General features: G+C 43.6%; 1 protein-coding gene across 1 annotated transcript in view; it reads left to right on the forward strand.

The window, feature by feature from the left end:
• The first annotated feature begins 5,687 nt into the window (after positions 1-5,687).
• Positions 5,688-18,616, forward strand: part of fstl5 (follistatin-like 5) — an 87,647-nt gene continuing 74,718 nt past the window's right edge. Inside the window, exons 1-2 of the mRNA XM_068740654.1 lie at positions 5,688-5,807; positions 12,007-12,037. Of these exons, the coding sequence (XP_068596755.1) occupies positions 5,688-5,807; positions 12,007-12,037 (151 nt within the window). The remainder of the gene's footprint in view (positions 5,808-12,006; positions 12,038-18,616) is intronic.

The following is an 18,616-nucleotide window of genomic DNA, read 5'->3' on the forward strand; positions in this document are numbered from 1 at the left end:
TGACAAGACTCTTCCAGCGTTCGTATTCTTCTGAGGAAAGGAAGCGCTGACGCTACGTCATGCGTTATTCTGGTTCATGCAATCCGATTTTTTACTAAATCAGTCCTAAGAGCTAAATTCTCATGGGACTAAGAATGATTGTGGCACAGACGCTTATGCAACCGAAGGATCAAAAGAACGCTGAAAACGAGATGTGTCGAAGTAGAAAGGGACTTTGAACTCACCAAAAAGGCAAGGTCCCGAGCCGCAAAGCTTTTATTTTTGTTTTTTTCTGTAACACAACCAACAAATTAATTAAAGTTCACTTGAAAAGTTAGATAGAGCTTTAATTTGCACTTCAAGAGCTACAATAGATTTTCCCATACAAACTTTTTTATGGTGTCCATAAATGTTGGATAGACAATCTGTCACAGTGTCGGCTTTGTGTTTGACGCGTCTGTGATTCTAAAAGTCTCATTTTAGCTCCGAAATTATGAGAAAATACAACCTTGGGAGCAAAAACTGGGATCCAGCAACATAAAATGACTCTCACTGAAAATAAAAATATGATTCAATCGATTTGGAAAACATTTTACTTTGTAATGCCAATTTGTTTCACAGAATTGCAAGCCAAAAGATATTCTATTCAGCGTTCACATTTGAAGTTCTAAATATATATCTAAATAAGAGTACAGTGTTTTTTAAGGGGGGGCGTACTCGTGATATTTCGTGTTTCCAGCTGCTGTGACAGCTTTGCATCAGTTTGGCAGTTGTCATGTGCAACGAGACTCACAGTGTCTGAATAAACAGACGAGTCAACGGAACCTCAGAGGAGAACGGGCTGATGGAACCGGCAGTAGTTAATAGAGAAGTGTTGTGTTGGGATTTATATAAATATAATTGACATGAACTTGTTTCTCTGAGATTCTATGCGCTTCGTGTGATTAGCTCCACCAGTGAGGTTGTGTTTATCGCTCTGTCTGCCTGTCTGTCTGTCCGTTAGCAACATAGCTCAAAATCAAAATAAATAATAATGTAGGACAATAATCTTTTGGTGTAAATCACAATATATGGGGAATGAGATGCTTGGCGGAGGTCTGCGATCTCTGACTACTCTTTTAACATTTAGGCAGGCGCTGCCCCTTCTTCATGAAACCATTTTGCCATCTAATAACCGTCACGCCAAGTCTCCCAGAGAGACATGTCAGGCGGTCTCTTTAATTCCTGGAACATTTCTCCTCCTCCATGGAAACCGCTGCAAAATGCTCTTCCTCACGCTTTGCAAGAAACTCTCTTCAGGCCGCGAATGTTTCATGTTTATGCACATCATAAATGCGCTGCGTACAAACGCAGCTGACGTTTGCTTGATTCTTCCAAATAACCGTAGCCCAGTCATGGGCGTGGAGAAGACCAACACAGACGCCATGCAGGGAAGTAACAGAGTATATCTGATACTTGTTTAGCCATGTAGGACGTTCAAAGTCCTTCTTCTGCTTCTGTGTTGCGGGGAACTGCTCCTTCTTAGAGATTTGCAAAGCATTTTCTCTGTGTGTGTGTGTGTGGAAATAAAATGAGGACCAGAAAGGGAAGCGCTACCCTTCGGGGAAGTCGCCTGCGGTTTTGGACTTGCTTTGAACTTGATGGAGTCCTTTATCAGTGCACAGTGCTGCGGGGGATTTATGAGTATGAGAAGTTCCATGATCACTCCAGCCAATGGAAGACATGCTGCAGCGAAGTGTTTGCGCAGCCGACCGAAGGCAGTAATTCAGATAACACATAGACAAACTGTAGCACTCGAACCAAATTGATCCGCACATACAAATACCGCAGGGCGTGCTTAAAGAGGTCCGCCTGCAGGAGGTCACGGATATCACCCGGAGCCTCCGAGGCCGGAGGTGTGTGTGTGTTTATCTGCTGACTTCAAGGTCCCCTCCTGTGACCTCGCTGACAGCTTGAATTTGAACCAATGAGAGGAGAGTGGAATCGTGCGCACGCACGCACAAAGGCTCTGCAGGTCTATTCACCTTGACATTCTTGTATTCGCTGCAGTGTTGGAACATCGAAGCCTCTGGACATCAGGAGCAAATCTTCAAAAATCAGAAGAAGGAATTTGTCTTTTAAAATTGGCCAAAATAAAACGGTGCCGATGCCAGTTGTCCGATCCTCAATGATATCCAAATCTGCAAGAGCCTCCATTTCTAAAAGTAATTGTGTTATGAGCTGTAAAACACCTCTGATTGCGCCGAACCTCTCTCTGATGTAAATCTGCACGACCGGCCGGTTCTGAAACAGGGAGGCTTCAGTAAAACCTCACAATGCTCAGTAAAATGGATAAATAGCAATGCGTCCAATGGAAAAGCCATTTTTCTCTTTTCTCACGTAGCGGTGCAATAACATAATAATAATATAAAAAAATAACAAGCTGTAATTGAACGAAAGGCTGTTGCAAGGATCTGAAGAATGGCTCTCGAAATGTCATTGAAACAATCTTCAAACAGTTTGAAGAGGCAAATCTTTTACAACATTTTTTTTACTGATGGGAGTGTTGGATAGAAATTGTTGTTTTTCCTTCTTTGTTAATTTCCATAAACTCAATCAGAGATCTGCAAATCCACTTGAATCACACTTTCTAATGTTAGGGATGGGCGTCCAATCACAGAAGAGCGAGATCGTTCCTGCTACTTTGGCAATTTTAAATTGCTTCTTTTGTTTCTTAAGTTTCTGGAATGAAACTTTTTTCCAAGCCTGTTTTGTTTTTTTTTTCCACTTTTGCAGAAGAGCTGCAAAACAGATACTCGAGGGAAATGTTGGGTTCGAAAGGTTGAAATAGCTTAAACTTTGCCACATGTTTGGCTTGCTCTCGGACTTTCTTGTCTAGACTGTACCGAAGCTCATACTGCGGGAAAAACACAGCAAACTCCCGGCGGACTTTCAGCCACATTCAGAATTCTTGATTTCTCAAGGGTTTCGTTTAATTATATTTGCAACAAGCCGACTGTAATCACAAAGCTGTGAATTGAAAACCTATCAGCGAGCAAATCAGAATTAGTCTAAGCTGAATAATCGCCATGTGGGGTCTGAGTGCTCCTCAGTGTTTGTCATTTTGCTGAGCAATCATCCATCAAGCCATGAAAATGTACGCTGTGGTTAAAAGAGTGTTCTTATTTTCCAGATCTTTGAGTGGTTAAAACGTGCACGACAGCTGATGGTGAATTATTTACTCAGAGCCGTTAATCGCAGCGGTCACTTTATAATGCTATACAGAGCTCAGCGTTCGCCTCTAAGAGGGACGTTTGGACATTTTTGTCGTTTGTTTGTTTGCTCCATGCATTGAATGGCAAGCATCTGCTGAATCAGGTGGCTTTTTTTTGGGGGGGGGGGGGGGGTTAGAAGCGAGCGACATGATGCATTGTGTACATAGCAGGAAATAGGTAGTCTTCATTTGAAAGTCAATGCCAGGGCTTGGACCAGCTCCGGGGAATTTCAAACATACGCCAAAGTTGCACCGGCGCCTCCCGAGGGGGTCCGGCAAAAAAATAAATACAAAATAGAATCCTGTTTCCTGTGCTTTCAAAACGTTTAAATGACAGGGAGCAGCACATTCACATGGAAGAACGTATATTACATGCCTTTTCAATACAGTACAGATATTTTTTTTTGGTTTGGTTTCGGCTGATAATACCAATGCTTCATTGAGTCAGTCGGAATAGGCTCTTATTGCTGAAGCCTTATTTGAAGCCTTTGTGAAAACATTATACGGAGTTTCTTATGAATAAGGTACATCAAGGTTAATACACACACACACACATAATATATGATTTTCCCTCTGAGACATTCTTGCCATTGATATATGCGAGCTCCAATGCCACGTTTACCAGCTTCTCCTTCCTCTTCTTCCTCTAATCCTCTTCCTCTCGATTGCCGATGGTGTTTGCCGTCTTGCCTTCATTGGAAATGTAGTTTTTTTTCATTGTGTTTTATTAAAGGGACTTTTTTTGAACATGCAAATGAAGCATTGCTGACACTTAGTAAAAAAACTGTTATTTTTTCCTGTAACTTTGACTGATTTTATAGAGTTAAATGTTTGTAAGGAAATGCACTTCTAAAACCCAGGCATATGTCTCTGTCCCGAACGCAGCATCCAACAGAAGCGTTCCCATTAATAACCCATTTAACACCGGGGACGTCTCAAAGAAGTTGATTGATTGTGCTCGCTTATATGGTAATCCAGCCAAGGTGGCTCGGAGACTTTGTTAGCGGGGAAGTAGAGCGACATCTGCTGCAGGTAGGTTTCCTACCTGGAGCTGAAGAGTCTAGGAATGCAGAGATAATGAAGACAACCACATTAAAGAGGCAGGAAGTAGGCTTTGTTAGCTTCCCATAGCAGAAATCGGATGCGATGCCACAACGGTACAGTTAAGAAATCGGATGTTTCTGTAAACATGGGAAAGCCCCGGAAGGTTAAGGAATGAGGGTGGAATCTATATAAATCCTTTATATAGATTTGGCGTGAATCGCACGCACCTGCATACGTTTCTAAACCCCAACAGGACGTCTCCAGGTGTCAGACGGTTCAAGAGGGTTGTAAAAGTCCTGTGAAGTCATCAAAACAAAGTTTGAAGGCTCACATTTCATCTGGCGCATCTCGGTGACACGCCACTCTTCTGGCACCGCCCCCGTGACCTCCTTCAAATTGCATGTGAGCCCACAGAACTGCCATAAACGTCGCCATTGTTGCCTGACACGGCGCGTCACTCCAGAAGAACAAGGAAGCGAGGTCACCAGCCGGCTGCCAGTCATCCTCCTCCGCTGGAGGATGATGAGCAAGCTCTGCTGGCCTGAGACGGCTTACAAAGGGCTGCTGAGCGCTCGCCTGCGACAATCATCAAGTCAAGTTGTGTCAAATGTATTTTTAGAGCCCTCCTAACAAAGGGGATTCTCGCGCCGTGCTGCACAAAGAACGGAACGTAAATATGGATAAAGACTCGGCCTAAAAATAAGAAGGAGCGAACACAATGCAGATGTGAACATAAAGCTTGTGTTTGCGTATTTGCACGTGTGCTAAACCTCGTGCGAGAGGCTTTCACGCCGCTTCCTCTCGTGCCTTTTTCCCATTTGAACATTGCCGTTTCCTGTAAACGAATGCACGCTTCATTTTTCGCCGGTTGCATTTCCCTCCCAACACACGCGCTGTTTTATTAAATGCACGACGTGCAAAAGGTCAAACGCATTGCTATACAGCATAAGGGTTTTCTGAAAGCGCTGTTACGTTGGAGGCAAAGCGCGAACAGTCCGTTAAACAAATGCACCTCGACTGCAACGCTGTGAGGGCGTGAGGAAACTGCTCGAGATGTAATCGCTCCTCTACATCACAGTTGCTTGTCTTAGACACTCAGCCTAATTAATCCAAAGCCCTCGCTTTAATGATCTTAATATATCGGCCCTTTGTCTCCCTTATCTTGATTTCCTCGTGACGTCTCTCTCTCCCCTTAATAGATTCAAAAGGCGATTTAAGCTCTCCGCTGACTGTAAAGGCGCGTATCGATGGCTTTAGCTTGAACTAGCGGCGGGCTTTTGCCGCTCTCGTTGTCCATACTAATTATGCCAGACTTGATGCATTGTCTTGACCCAAACTGTGTTGAAGCTCCGGCGTGTCGGAGTCGAGCGCTCACCACTCTTTGTGTTTGGTTTGTGACAGAAGAAGACCAATGAAGGGGTCGGCGGCAATTCTACTGTTGGGGCTCGCTGTGCTCGGCGCCAACGGGAGACCTGATAAGGAGGGATTCAGGCCGCCGCCCTATCGACCGGTTGTGAGATTCCGACACAAGGTATTAACCGTCGACTTTTCCAATTTGCCTTCCTTAACAAGGGGAGGGGGCTACGCTGTTTTTACAAAGTATGAAACTCATTACTGTCAGTTTTCCTTTCAGCTGACTCTTTTCTGGTTGTGGTTTTATTCTGCCCGCTGAAAAATACCCTCATTCTTAACTCCACGCCGGGGGAATATCTTTCTGAACGATACATCGGATTAATGCGGAGGAAAGATGAAGCTGAGATTGGAGTGAAATGAGATTGTTGTCATTTAAGTATCCTTAATCCAGCAGTGAGTGGCGCAAACAGTCACACACTGACCATTTGAAGCTTTTGTAACAGACAGATTCCACATCTGCAGCAGCTCTGCTTATTATTAGCCACCGGCGCTACCCTGCAAAGTTTGTTAAGGAAGTCAAGAGACACAACCTTCCAACCCTCCAATATGATATTGCCTAAACCCAGATATATCCCTTATCTTTATGTACTTGTGGCATTGCTGTCAATACTTTGTTCAACATCTTCCAACAAAAAAAAAGAGGATTTCATATTTCAGTGCCACACACATCTAGCTTGTAAAGAGAAAGCTTTTAGATAAGGAGGATAAAATACGCCTTTGGGGTTTTTCTGAGGGTGGAAGATATCAGACGCTGATAGAGCATTTCTTTATAAACAAATGTAACTGATCTATGCGGAGAAGTCGGGCGTGAACGCCACGCCAATCCTGAGCGATTGCCAAAGCCCTGTCCCCAAGACTGAATCGGAATCTTTAAATAACTCCCCGCTCCCTTTGGTCCAATATTTATCAAATTTGAGGACAATGAGGTGTGAAAATATGACTCAGTGCAGGCATGCATGCAACATCCTGCATGGAAATTCAATATTTGATGCAAGAATGACACGCCCTATAAAGTCTGCCCGAAGGCCATCTGCTATTCTAAATGTCATTTTAATGGTTATTCATGAATAACAATACAACCTTGATTTAAACATGCATCTGTAAAATGATGTAAAAAAAAAAAAGATAAATCAGCAGCAGATTTTTTTATAACCGAGACGTGGTTCAAAAACGATGTGTTCTTACGACATAGCGGAAAGCGAGTGAGCGAATCGAGTGCATGACAGTTTCTGCGGTCTCAGCTACGATGTCTACCAAGAGGACATTGTCTCTTCTCGTCCTCATTTACAGAATCAGGGCGCACCGTAATATACTTATGGTAATTTAACATGGGTCAATTTACGACCGAGTCAGCTTACGGCGATACCGTTGGAAAGAATTGTCCACGGTTCCCCTGCAGTTACATTTTTAAAAGGAATTCTACATTCACAGTGTAATAATTATGTCGCAAAATATTCACTGAAAATTATTTCATAATTTCTTCTTTCCTTTATAACATGAAAAACAAAATTCCACAGACCCTCTGCAATTATGCGAGGCACAATGGTGCTTCCCGCCATCAGGTGGGCGCGGCGCTGCTTCATTGCTAGGGAAATTGAGATGGGGAGACGCTCTGTTTGGCCTGGCATTGATTAAATGTCAGCTAAGAGAGGAAGGAGTGAGAACACGAACAGCAAAGGTGACCTCAATCCGGGCTGAACTTCGCAGAGTGTCCAGAGCTGCACTGATAATGGCCGCCTCCGTTGAGTTAAATAAAGAGGCTAACAGTAACAAGCTCTTTTTATTACGCCCCTGCTAACAGGAGCTCATTTAGCTTCCTCTCTCGACATGTCACACAGAATTAAATGAAATTTCACGCAGGCTTTGCAGAGTCCCTTTGTGGTAAGCGTCTCATAATTGGTTTCACCAATTTGCATGATTTTTACATTTTTAGGTACAGTTTTGAACTTCACCGATTTTTATGCTAATCCGTGGTCTATCCATGCACCCAAACATCAACTTGAGCTTTTCCAATCAGCTTCTGTTCGTCTAGTTCTCAATGCAGTTTCAAAATACTTTGGAATAGCTGGTCAGACACCATGATTCCTGTGCCGGTAGAGCCGCTGCCGCTCTATATGTACAGCGAGGGGTGTTGCTTTGAACGTGTGTGCGCATGTCGCATGTTTTGATAAGACACTACAGAAATGATGTATGCCTTTTTCCGCTGCAATGAAATTAGCGCGCCACACCATTAGCATCCATCCCGCGAGAGGACAGAGGTAAACTCCGCCCATCTATCAGTCTGTCAGAAGAGGTTGTAGAAATTCAAATCTCAAAGATTTGCCCCCCCCCCCCCATCGCTTTTCGATATTAGCTACATATCAAGGAGGATTGTGTTATCCGAATGTCAACACAGCCCGGTGAGCAGCGTTCAGGAACGGTTTGTTTCAAAATGAGATATCTGCAGTCTGTCGCAAGGCGATACAGAATTTTAGAACATGCATGTCTGACAACTCATATTTTTATATTCGCTTGTACATTTCAAAGGACAACCCCCCCCCCCCACGTTAGAATATTGCAGCAGACAAATCTAATTGCATAATAGCCTCCTTAGATTCTTTTCAAAACTCAGTGTGAATCAGAGCAAATTCTTCTAAAATTTAGAATCTAAATGACATGATTTAATCAATTTTCTTTGTCGCATTCATTCGCATGTACATTCTTTGCGTTCTCACACACGCTATGATCTTCCAGCGGCCGGCACACTAAAGCTACGCCTCTTCCTTTGCTTTGTAGGACAGCGTTTGACAAGAGTAACAGGATCGGATGCGACCTCTATAAGCTTTCCTAACAAAGACTTCAATCACCAGGAGGCACTCGGCCACAAACCGCTGGTCACATGCTCTACCCATAATTCCCTTGGTGTTGTTTCAGAAATTCAGCATGACATCTTCCCCACGGGGTCAGCTGTAGGTCATGGCTGCAGACCGGTACGATCCAGGCCTCATTAGAAGCGACTATGATGTCCAGCTACAGCGATATTAAAGTGTCGCTGTTCTAAAGCTCTTTGAAGTCGCGTCTCACCATCGGACTGATGGAGAGGTTTCGATGTGCTATTTGTAAATTTTGGTAAATAGCATTCAGGGTCGCTCGACAAGAGGGACTAAAGGCGTTTCTGAGAGGCGTTTGTTGCTCTGACAACAAGCTGTCAGGACGAACAAAATGGAGGCAAGAACAACTGTGTGCACAACGCCACCCACCCTGGACCGGCTTGGCCACCTGGCAAATCTAGATTAACAGGGGATAAGCAGAGAGAGAGAGAGCAGCAGGGGGTGTGGGGGGGTTGGGTAAATGAGATTGAGATAAACATGGAACGGGGGGAATAACAGGAATGAATTATACATTTCCTTTGGAACAGCCTGATTTAGTAGCTTTAGCTTCAGTCAGCAGTTGGAGGCTAAAATGTGACTGTCAGTGTTTCGTCCACCCTCTTCCAAGCCCCAACCCTTGTCGCTCATTTTGATGAGCTGTCTACTTTCAAATGGAAGCCAGCCTGAGGCTGAGGTACCTGCCTCTCCGAAGTCTCCACAGGGGTCCAAGAAGCAGACGCTGCTTTAGCAGTGACAGGATGTCAACCGGGGCTGAGCTCGACGCTGCTGGGCACGGATCTGTGCTTTTCTTTGTTTGACTAATTAAAGAGATAGTTTGTTGTATTCTAATTGTGTGAGATCATCCTTTTGGGTGCACATATATCAGGTTCAATCAACAAACTGGGTCATCTAGTGACTATTAAGACATTTCACAAACATCAATGTGACAGCAATGCTAAATATCTTTTAAGGAGGAATCAGATCGTCCATTTGTTTTTATGCAGGATTTTTTAAACCCACTTATTTTTGTTACTTAAGATAACCAGATCCGGAAATGCAAATTCCGCCGTCAGAGAGTCAAACAAAAAGACAATCGATCGATTGCATTGGCTGAAACGCTAGAAGGTGGTGTCTAATGGTGTCTAATGCCCCCCCCCCCGAGACTTTAAAGTGAATGAAGGAGCTCGGAGGTGCTGTGTATTAACACCCTTGTCATAGGGATGCATTGCAATTTGCAGCTATGCTAGATGCTGAAGGGTGCTTGAAAGCTGATGATGTGGAGGAGTGAGGATTGTGAGATCTGAAGCAGGAGAAAGAGAGGGGAAGGTGGAAAGAGGTCTTATGAGATAAAAAGTCACACAGATATGTGGGCGGCTAGCTATCTAGCTGGGGGGGGGTTGTGCAGCTGGATGCTTCCTGGTCCCCAGAGTCTGGAGACAGGTCTGCTAGCCGCCCTAGGGAAATCACTTCCGTCAAACAAATGGAGTGTGAACACTGTCTGCTGGATGCAAATAGGTCCCATTTGATATAGCCTACCTGTAGAGTAATTCAAAATGTGACTTCCTCCAGAGGGTGGGGAGGATTCGTAGAATGTCAAGGAGCCCAAGGTGTTTTTGATGAAGATTTGGGTCGCCAGTCAACAATGTTTTACCGCTATTCATCTCTAAATGCTGAGTCAGTTAAAAAGTCGGTTGACATAAATTTATTAAATTCACCTTTCATCTTCTCAGAGGTGCAGATTTAGCGACTTACTTCTCTTTGTAAACCCAAACTATGAACTGCAAAAAAAATGGTGTTCATTGTGTCTTCTGTTGTGATGGCGTCGTAAAAACTGCAGTAAACAATACTTCCAGCTGCGGTGCATAAACACTTGCCACAGGAAATCTGTGCATTCAACCTCAAACTGAATAAATGTCCGTTATTGCTCATCTGCGTCTTATTAGCGGCTATTATTACGCAAGTGTGAGGCGTCAGTGCAGGCTTGATGAAACGTTTGAATGGCAATATGTAGAAAACGAGACAGAAGATGTGGCTAAATGTTACAACATAATGAGCGAGTTGAGCTGAATTATCCCCGCAATCAAATGTAATTTGTAGCCGGTGAGATCTTGTAGATGCAATGTCCATATATTTTCCAAATACAGTACCACATAATCACATATTCATTGAGTTGGCAGCATATTTATCAACAAATTATACAATATGCAGATTTTGGTCGCTGGACGCAGATATTGGTTAATCTTCCGTTTGTAGGGGCCCGTCAGGGATCACTGTTCATTATTGACTGTAGACCTGTTGCATAATGCATCTTCTTCATAGCAACACACCGCTCGAGCCGCTGGAAAGAGACTGTACAAGAACGAGAAGGATGAGCTATGCATATTTCACCGTAGAGCAATCAAATATTTATGCATCTCTCTGTGGTATTCATGATTTTTGTGGCGAGCGGCTGCTCAGAAACGAAGTCCCCATAACAGCGATTCCGACAACCATCGTCACGATGCATCTGCTAAATGCAGATGATCGCCTAGTGAAAAATGTCAGTGCATTTCCCGTCGCTTAATGTGTCTTTATTTTTTCCACTTTACTTCTGTCAATTTTGTGAGCTAGGAATTTAACTCAAGAAGGGATCAAGGGACAGCCAGTCTTCACGCTTGCAGTTCAAGTTTCTTGGCAGAAATGTTGGATTTTTTTTTTTAGTCCTGGTTCATTTAATTCAATTAACTGTAAATCACACAGGCATTTTTTGACATTGAACCAAAAGAACGAAAATAAAAGGCAACAAGCTAAAGTCACACCCCGATTGGACAGTTTTAACATATTCAGGACATTGGTAACAGTTCTTGCGCCTAAGAGCATATTCGTTGGATTTGTGCGGGGCTAATCATACTGTTTCTGGCATTTTGTTCGTATTTCAGTCGAACTGCACCAGAGTTTATTTAGAAGTGAGCCGATGCCCAACTGTTCAGGGGGCCTTGGACCACTTGTTGACCGTGCACAAAGGTGAAATGAAAGTTATGGCAGCCGTGCTTGGAAAACCTGGCAGGTTTGAACGCACCCTGAGAGGCAAGACGCCGCTTTGAAAAGAGGTGGAGAAATATAAGGCGTTTATATGATGAGATAATGTAATGCATCTAACTATGCAAGGAATGTAACTATGGTAACCATTCAAAGGTTTGTCATTGTGCATGAGAGTGAAACAAATGACCACTTAACATCATATCATATAAATATCTACATCATTAATTGCCATTTGAACATTGTGTCTGACATCCTTTTGGCTTCAAATTGAAATCCTCGGAGCTGAACATGACGTTTTTTGTCTCAGCTGGAAGCGGAGCTTCCTGCAGAGAGACATGAGGCGGTCCACAGAACAGAAACAGCTTTCATTGTTGTTGAAACCGTGATCAGGTGGTTTATTATAACGCCGATGTCTTCTCCTTTTTGTCTTCTCTCTTGTTCCAGCAGGACGGAATCCCAGAGAGCTTGAAAATAAAGGGTGAGTTTCCATGTTTCATTCCCTCCCCTCCTACCTCTCCCAAACGAAAGGCAATGGATATTGCTATAGTTGCACACAATGAAAGTTGGCAGCCTAAAAAGGGGCTAAAGGGGCTAAAAATATTTCCGTCATTTTTTAATGGCCAAACCCTTGTACGTGCAGGAAATGTGTCTTATAGTGGGTCAAAGACGGGCACTGTGGAAAACACAAGACGTGAAATATGTTCTTCATTTAAAGCTTCAAGTAACGCAGCAGCATGTAGTTTATGCGATGCAGTGTTGGTGCAGGAACTGATTGATGGCAATAAAGATTTTGTGAAGCCCGTTGTAGCGTCAGGGCTGAATTATAGATCAGAGTGAATGTTTTGTGCGTTTGATCATGTATGACCCTGAGGACCAGGAGTACTAGGCATTTATTGATGTACTGTGATTTATACTTGACAGCCCACTTTGTAGAAGTCAGCTAGACAGAGTAGCTCAAAAGGTGCTCAATGAACACACATTGTAAGAATTGTATTTGCTCACAAAAAGCTGCACGAAAAAAACTGCTTGGACTTTTGTTTGAGATTTGCATCTTAAAGCCAAAGCATGACGAGCGGTTCAACTGTCAGACTCTCTGAAAATAGAGCACTGTGGCTGCTTATTGCTGTTCGACAACTTAATAGAATTCACTCGGGACAACCGTTCATTTGTGTTTGGAGGCCAGGCTAGATGCTAATCTGTGCTTGTGTCACTGTAATTTTGTCAGAGCTTAATGCCCCGATCCAGCCCCGTCTCCCATACTGAAGCACGGGGCAGTTAAACAAACGCTTAAACGCGGATCGTTCTTTTGCTCCGTTAAGCAGATAGCTGTAATTTGAATGACTGACAAGTCTGACATTTATCAGACGATCAGAGACCGAGACGAACCAACTTGATGACAAATAAGATATACAAAAAATGTCATATGTGGAGAACGTCAGCAAAGTTGTGACTTTTCTTGATTCTAACTTTTGAGACAGGAATGAAACTCGGACTTTCCTCATTTGTCACCATTTAACAAAGAGATTCCTTACAGACAATCCACTTGATGGGTTGATCCGTCGGGACGATAACGGGGATTTGCAGTCATCGCCTTTATCCCCAAGCCGTTTCACCCACCACTAGAGGGCAGTGTGGCAGCAACGACGCGCCGCCGTCCTCTTCCTGTTTGACAGATGCATCTCCTCCGTCAACCTGTCACCTTTCTAATGTCTTCCGTGTCTCCTCCAAACAAAAGTCAATGTCAGGCAAAAGGTGATTGTGCTGGCCAACATGTCTGCCACTAAGTGTTAGCAAGGGCCGCTAAATGGACATCTCCCCATTTTTCTTCACTGGGGAAGGTCGAAGCAGTAATTGTAGAGGGTGCATTTCCATAAAGGGCGGCCCCAGCTGTCTGCTGTGATTCACTTTAATGCACCATATTCTGTAAGCCAAGAGGGGCGATCTCACTTTGGCTCGGTTTCAGCAAACTCATTCCCAGCCCCGGTAATGAGGAGGCACGCAAACTGTAGAGACAGTCATAAATAATTCAAGCATAACCCTGGACATCGTGGGGTTGTCATTATTACACGACGGAGATCCATTTAGGGTTAAGAATGCAACTTTACCAACCACGTCAACAACTATTTTCAAAAGATGGCTGAGCGGCTAAGAGGAGATGAGCTGGAGTTGGTTATCGCTAAAAGTTAGTTCAAATTCCTGCAGAAAAAACAGCCTGCAAATGTCTTGATACTTCAGTTTTTGGCATGGTGTATTGCTTTGTGAGTCCCCTCCCGGTCTTTCCCTCTACTCATTCCTAAAGTACATATACTTGAATGTGTTCAACTGTCTGAGGCTGTAATATCCCTCGCCCTGTGACTGGCGATACGTCCAGGGAGCCCCATCTGTCACCTAATGTGTGCTGCAACCCTGAACAGGATGAGCAGTTTAGAAAATGGATGGATGAACATTATACGCCTTCAGAAAATAATAATAATAATATATTGATGCGAATGCACCGCCCTATAAACTCTAACTGAATGTCAACACGGAAGAGACAAAGACAGAAAAATGCCAGCCCTTTTCCAGGATGCTCCGTAATTGGAGTCCCAGAAGGAGCCAGTGCTACACTAACCAAGCTTGTTATGGCTGCAGCGAGTCCTTGGGCTGTCGGCAAAGTACAATTTCATGCAATAAATAGACTGATTTAGCTATATATATAATATCAGATGGATATAATATTAGTGTAGCACTGACAGTTGAACACATATGATTTTTCTTTGCACCTAATTTATTTGCAAAGTGCAAGCTATCCATTCGAGTGTATAGAATTTGACATTATAATGGAATTGCTAGAAATTGTACTGCTAACCAGTTTCTACACGGAGAAAAAATAAAATCTTCCTTCTTAAAAGTGTTAGCGGTGGCAGTGCAGATGAGTTTACAGATTATGGTCAGTGTAAATCTCAGTGTAATCTCAACAATATCAGATATTTGTGGATTCGCCGTTGGATTTATCATATAAATGCTAAAGATTGTCAAGAGTCCAAAGAGCCATCCAGGGTGTACTACCATGCAGGACTGATATACACCGGAAGACAATATTTGACTGACGTATGGAAGGGAGAGGCATCGTAAATGGCAAGTGGACCCAACAGAACCATCTAGGAAGAAGCCACCTCAGACCAAAGACCTGAGCAGCCAACCTCGGCTTGACCCTGCTCAGGCTGGAACCCCCTCAGCCAGATCAACTGGATATGGATTAGGATTCGAAAGTGGAATGATCATCATCAACCTCCTACCAGCTAGTGTAGTGGACAAAATGGGACAGCTCAAATAGCTGGTTACCATGACGAAGATGACCAGATACCCAGTAAGCTGGACACAGAAGGGGGTGGGATGATGTCTGGACTGGGGGAATTGATCAGGAGAGAAGCAGTTTATTTCCTCCAGTAGATACACCTTGTGAGATTTTGCATAATACTGGAGAAATCAATATTTTTAAATCAGATTTCTTTGAACTGGGGGGGGGGGGCAGGCACGTGTCAGTACATGTAGATGTGCTGAGTCGCGCAAACGTCTTCATGCATGCAAATATGGCCACTGAAGAGTGATTTCCCCACAGACGGACTGCAATATCACTCTCTCATAGCAATCTGGCATCCCAGACCATTCCCATTAGTGTGGCGCAGCTTACAGGTTCGAACTGAGCACAAGAGCAAACATCTTGTTTTGTTGCCTGGCGCTGATGTTTATGCTCTTCTAATCTGTCGTCTCCCATTCTTTCATTTACTGACATAATATGTTAATTTGTATGTATAGCAGCTGCTTTACCCCCCACCAAAACCAAGCCCAGAGCAGAAGTACATTTGAATAATTCAGAGGCTGCAAACACCGAGCCCTAAATTGTATATTAATTCTAAAATTACACGCCACCCCCCTGGGCCTGGGTTACAGTTTTAATAACTCTCCACAGCCGTACGGAGGTGCAGGGAGTGCAGCGGCGTTCTCCCTGTTGCTCCATCGACCCTTTTGCTGCTTTGCCTGGGTTTAATTTGTAATAGCTGTCATACAGTAAGTCTTAATCAAGATGATGCAGTTTCAAAGTCCTTTTCCAGGCATGGGAGAGAGGTGGGTTTCAAATATAAACTATGGCACTGCATTGCTGCTTTTGAACACCGCCGACGTGGTGCAAAAAAAAAAAAAAAGGCTTTCCACGGGATGCTCCGGTTAGCTTGACAGGCCACTTACGGACCTTGACCCACTTAATCCAGAAGGGAAGAACTGCTTCTGTCCTAAATAGTGTGCAGTAAAGCTTCTATATCACAAACAGGAAACGCCATTTACCGTTCGCGGTCGCACTGCACAGAGCACTCGTTGCTGCTGCGTGAGCCACCAACAGCATTTGCTGTCAGAGTTGACTGGATCCAAGTCAATTAAAGTACCGGTAGCTTGAAATCCCTCTTGTGGGAGCAGCTCTCTCAGGTTCGGGGTCATTTAGCAACTGATTCCAAGCAGGAGGAGCAGCCTGCCTAAACACCTTCGTTTGGGAGGGGGTATCTGACTGGTGCGGCGAAGCCCAGACGAGTTTTCCCACCTCGCTTGCTTGTAACTGCGCTCACCTGGTGTTCCAGGTGCAAGTCGGCTGCTAATTATAGATGACGAGCATGTAAACCAGCAGGAATCTGAATCCGTTGAAGCGGAACTCGAACTACCGGGCTGGTTCCTCCCTTGGCACGGACTTCCAACAAGGTTCTATCCGTGAGAAATGATCGTTGCTGTAAACGGCGATTGAAGTTGCACGTTTTGAACAGCGAGGTAGCTTTTTGATTGCCTTTAGCGCTTTAGCTCAAAGCCAGAAACCGCTCTCGACATGACTCTGTCGGAACTGTTCAACTGAATGCCTTAGCTTTGAAAACTTAGGTTTGATGTGATGACACAAAAGGTTAAAGTTCTAAGTCTCTGCCCCTCCTGACTTTCAGGCAGACTTCTTTTTTTAATGCTGCCAAACATTGACTGATCGGCTCTCACAGACCGTAAGAATAATGTTTATGGGCCATATTAAACTGTTATGGCATGCTATTTATTTTCAGGTCTTTCAGTTGCTTAATGAACTCTCAAAGAATATTAAACGGCGTATTCTGAAAATAATAAGACATCCAAGGGTGAAAGAACGAGAGCGATAGGTGTCATCGTGGGCGCTGCCAAGGGAAGCATAAGCTGCGCTGCACTTAGCAAGATGAACAACACCGTTGGTGCTCACCTTTCAGCAGATAAATCAGGCTAAGGATTATCTTTTATTTTTTTTGGCAAAGCCCGATCATGAATATTTAGATTTAAATGGAGTGAGACAAATTTAATTGTGATTTATCAACAGTTCCTAGCGATCTACAAGAATCCGCGGCGCTTGCAATGGATGATGATGAGGACTTGGCAATACCAATAAAAGTTCTTTTTTTTATATATATCTGAAGGTCAACATACACTGTGCTCATGCAAAGGGAGATTATCTTGAAGGACGTTACCTGCCCTCAACCAGGTTTAAATTTAATGTAGCCTTTATTTGAAAGGCAAGAGCTGAAGCACATCCCCGCGGAACAATAAAGAAAAGTCTCTCAGCTTTATCCAACTTCTTCCAGGAGCTTGACTTTAATTGCTTCACAACAGCGACAAAAGCCATAATAATCTAAGGTCGAATTTCCAAATAGATCTCTGTTGGCATCTCAGATTATCTTCCAAAGCTCCTTATTTATATCTCCGGTATAAAGCTGTGTCTTGACAGACAGCGAGCTTGTTGTACGTTGCATGGTATTTCTCACAGCAGGGGTTAGATAGTTTTAATTTGTTGGCTGCATACTTAGATGTCCTTTCACGATGGTTCAAACAAACAAACAAACACAAAATCAATTTGTTGCTGTATTTTCTCAATATTCTGTATTTCTTTCTGAAAAGAGTTGAATGAGTCCAGCCTTGTGAAGGATGCACAGCAAAGCTTTGATCCCTCTCTTTTAGTCCCGTCAAATGAAACCAGAGGGAAAAAAAACTGCATTTCCATTACAAAATAAAATACCAGCTATATTATACTCCTATTTGATTTGTGGAATCGCATGTTTTGACTTCAAAACAGCGTTTGCTCGTAGTCTCAGCCATGCTTGGCAAAAAGAGAACCATTTTCTCCACGAATTTTAATTCCCCTTGAGCATATTCAGCTAGCATTCTGTGAGGACGTCAACACAAATGTGAATTATGGAAAGCAAAACTACTCGGCATTTTTCTGCCAACCAGACAGCTCTCCGTAATAGTAATAGTAGTAATGGGGGGGGGGGGGTGCTTACAATTAGTCTGAAATCTCCTGATAAATGGGACTGTTGGTGGAAGCGCTCTCTCAGGATGAGTGAGGAGACGTGCCCACGTCCGGTCGTTAGCCGAGGGAATGAAATGGCCCGGAAAGATCCCAAGTGGCTGCCAGGTACCCCCCCCCATGTGGCGGATGCGCCGGGGACGAGCACACACATGTTCGCTCTCAAATGACATCCTTCTCAACCATGTAGCAGACGCAATGTCCTGTGTGTGAATTTTAAACACTGTAATGTTGTGTTTTCACCACCTTAAAAAACAATTCGCAAAGCCCCTCCCCTTCCGCTACACGGACAAGGTAGGGGCCGCCGAGCGTGAAAAGTGTCCGTTGCTTCCACACGCAACCTTCTGAGAATTCTTTTACAACTTTTGAGTGTTAAAAGAGAACGTGGAAGAATATTTTGCTTCATTTTGACAGAAATTATTTTTTGAAATCATTCTTGCAATCAAGATAATTGTATTCTACTTGATAATAAAGGGACAATAGAGAGAAATAAATCCAGATACGTTCCTGAACAGATACTTTGAACCTGGTTTCAGCTTCAAAGCCTGTAATTTGTGAGAAACACGCACTTGAGTATTGTGCCTGTAATCACATTGTGTTTGTTGAGAAGGCAGAAACACAATGCCGATGACAGGCAGTCGAACGATTTAAAGCGACGAGCAGAAGACGAGGACTTAAATTAAATGCATCTGACACTGACAAGAACTCGCCCAAAATTGC

The sequence above is a fragment of the Brachionichthys hirsutus genome, chromosome 6, assembly GCF_040956055.1.
Source record: "Brachionichthys hirsutus isolate HB-005 chromosome 6, CSIRO-AGI_Bhir_v1, whole genome shotgun sequence".
NCBI classification, from domain to species: Eukaryota; Metazoa; Chordata; class Actinopteri; order Lophiiformes; family Brachionichthyidae; genus Brachionichthys; species Brachionichthys hirsutus.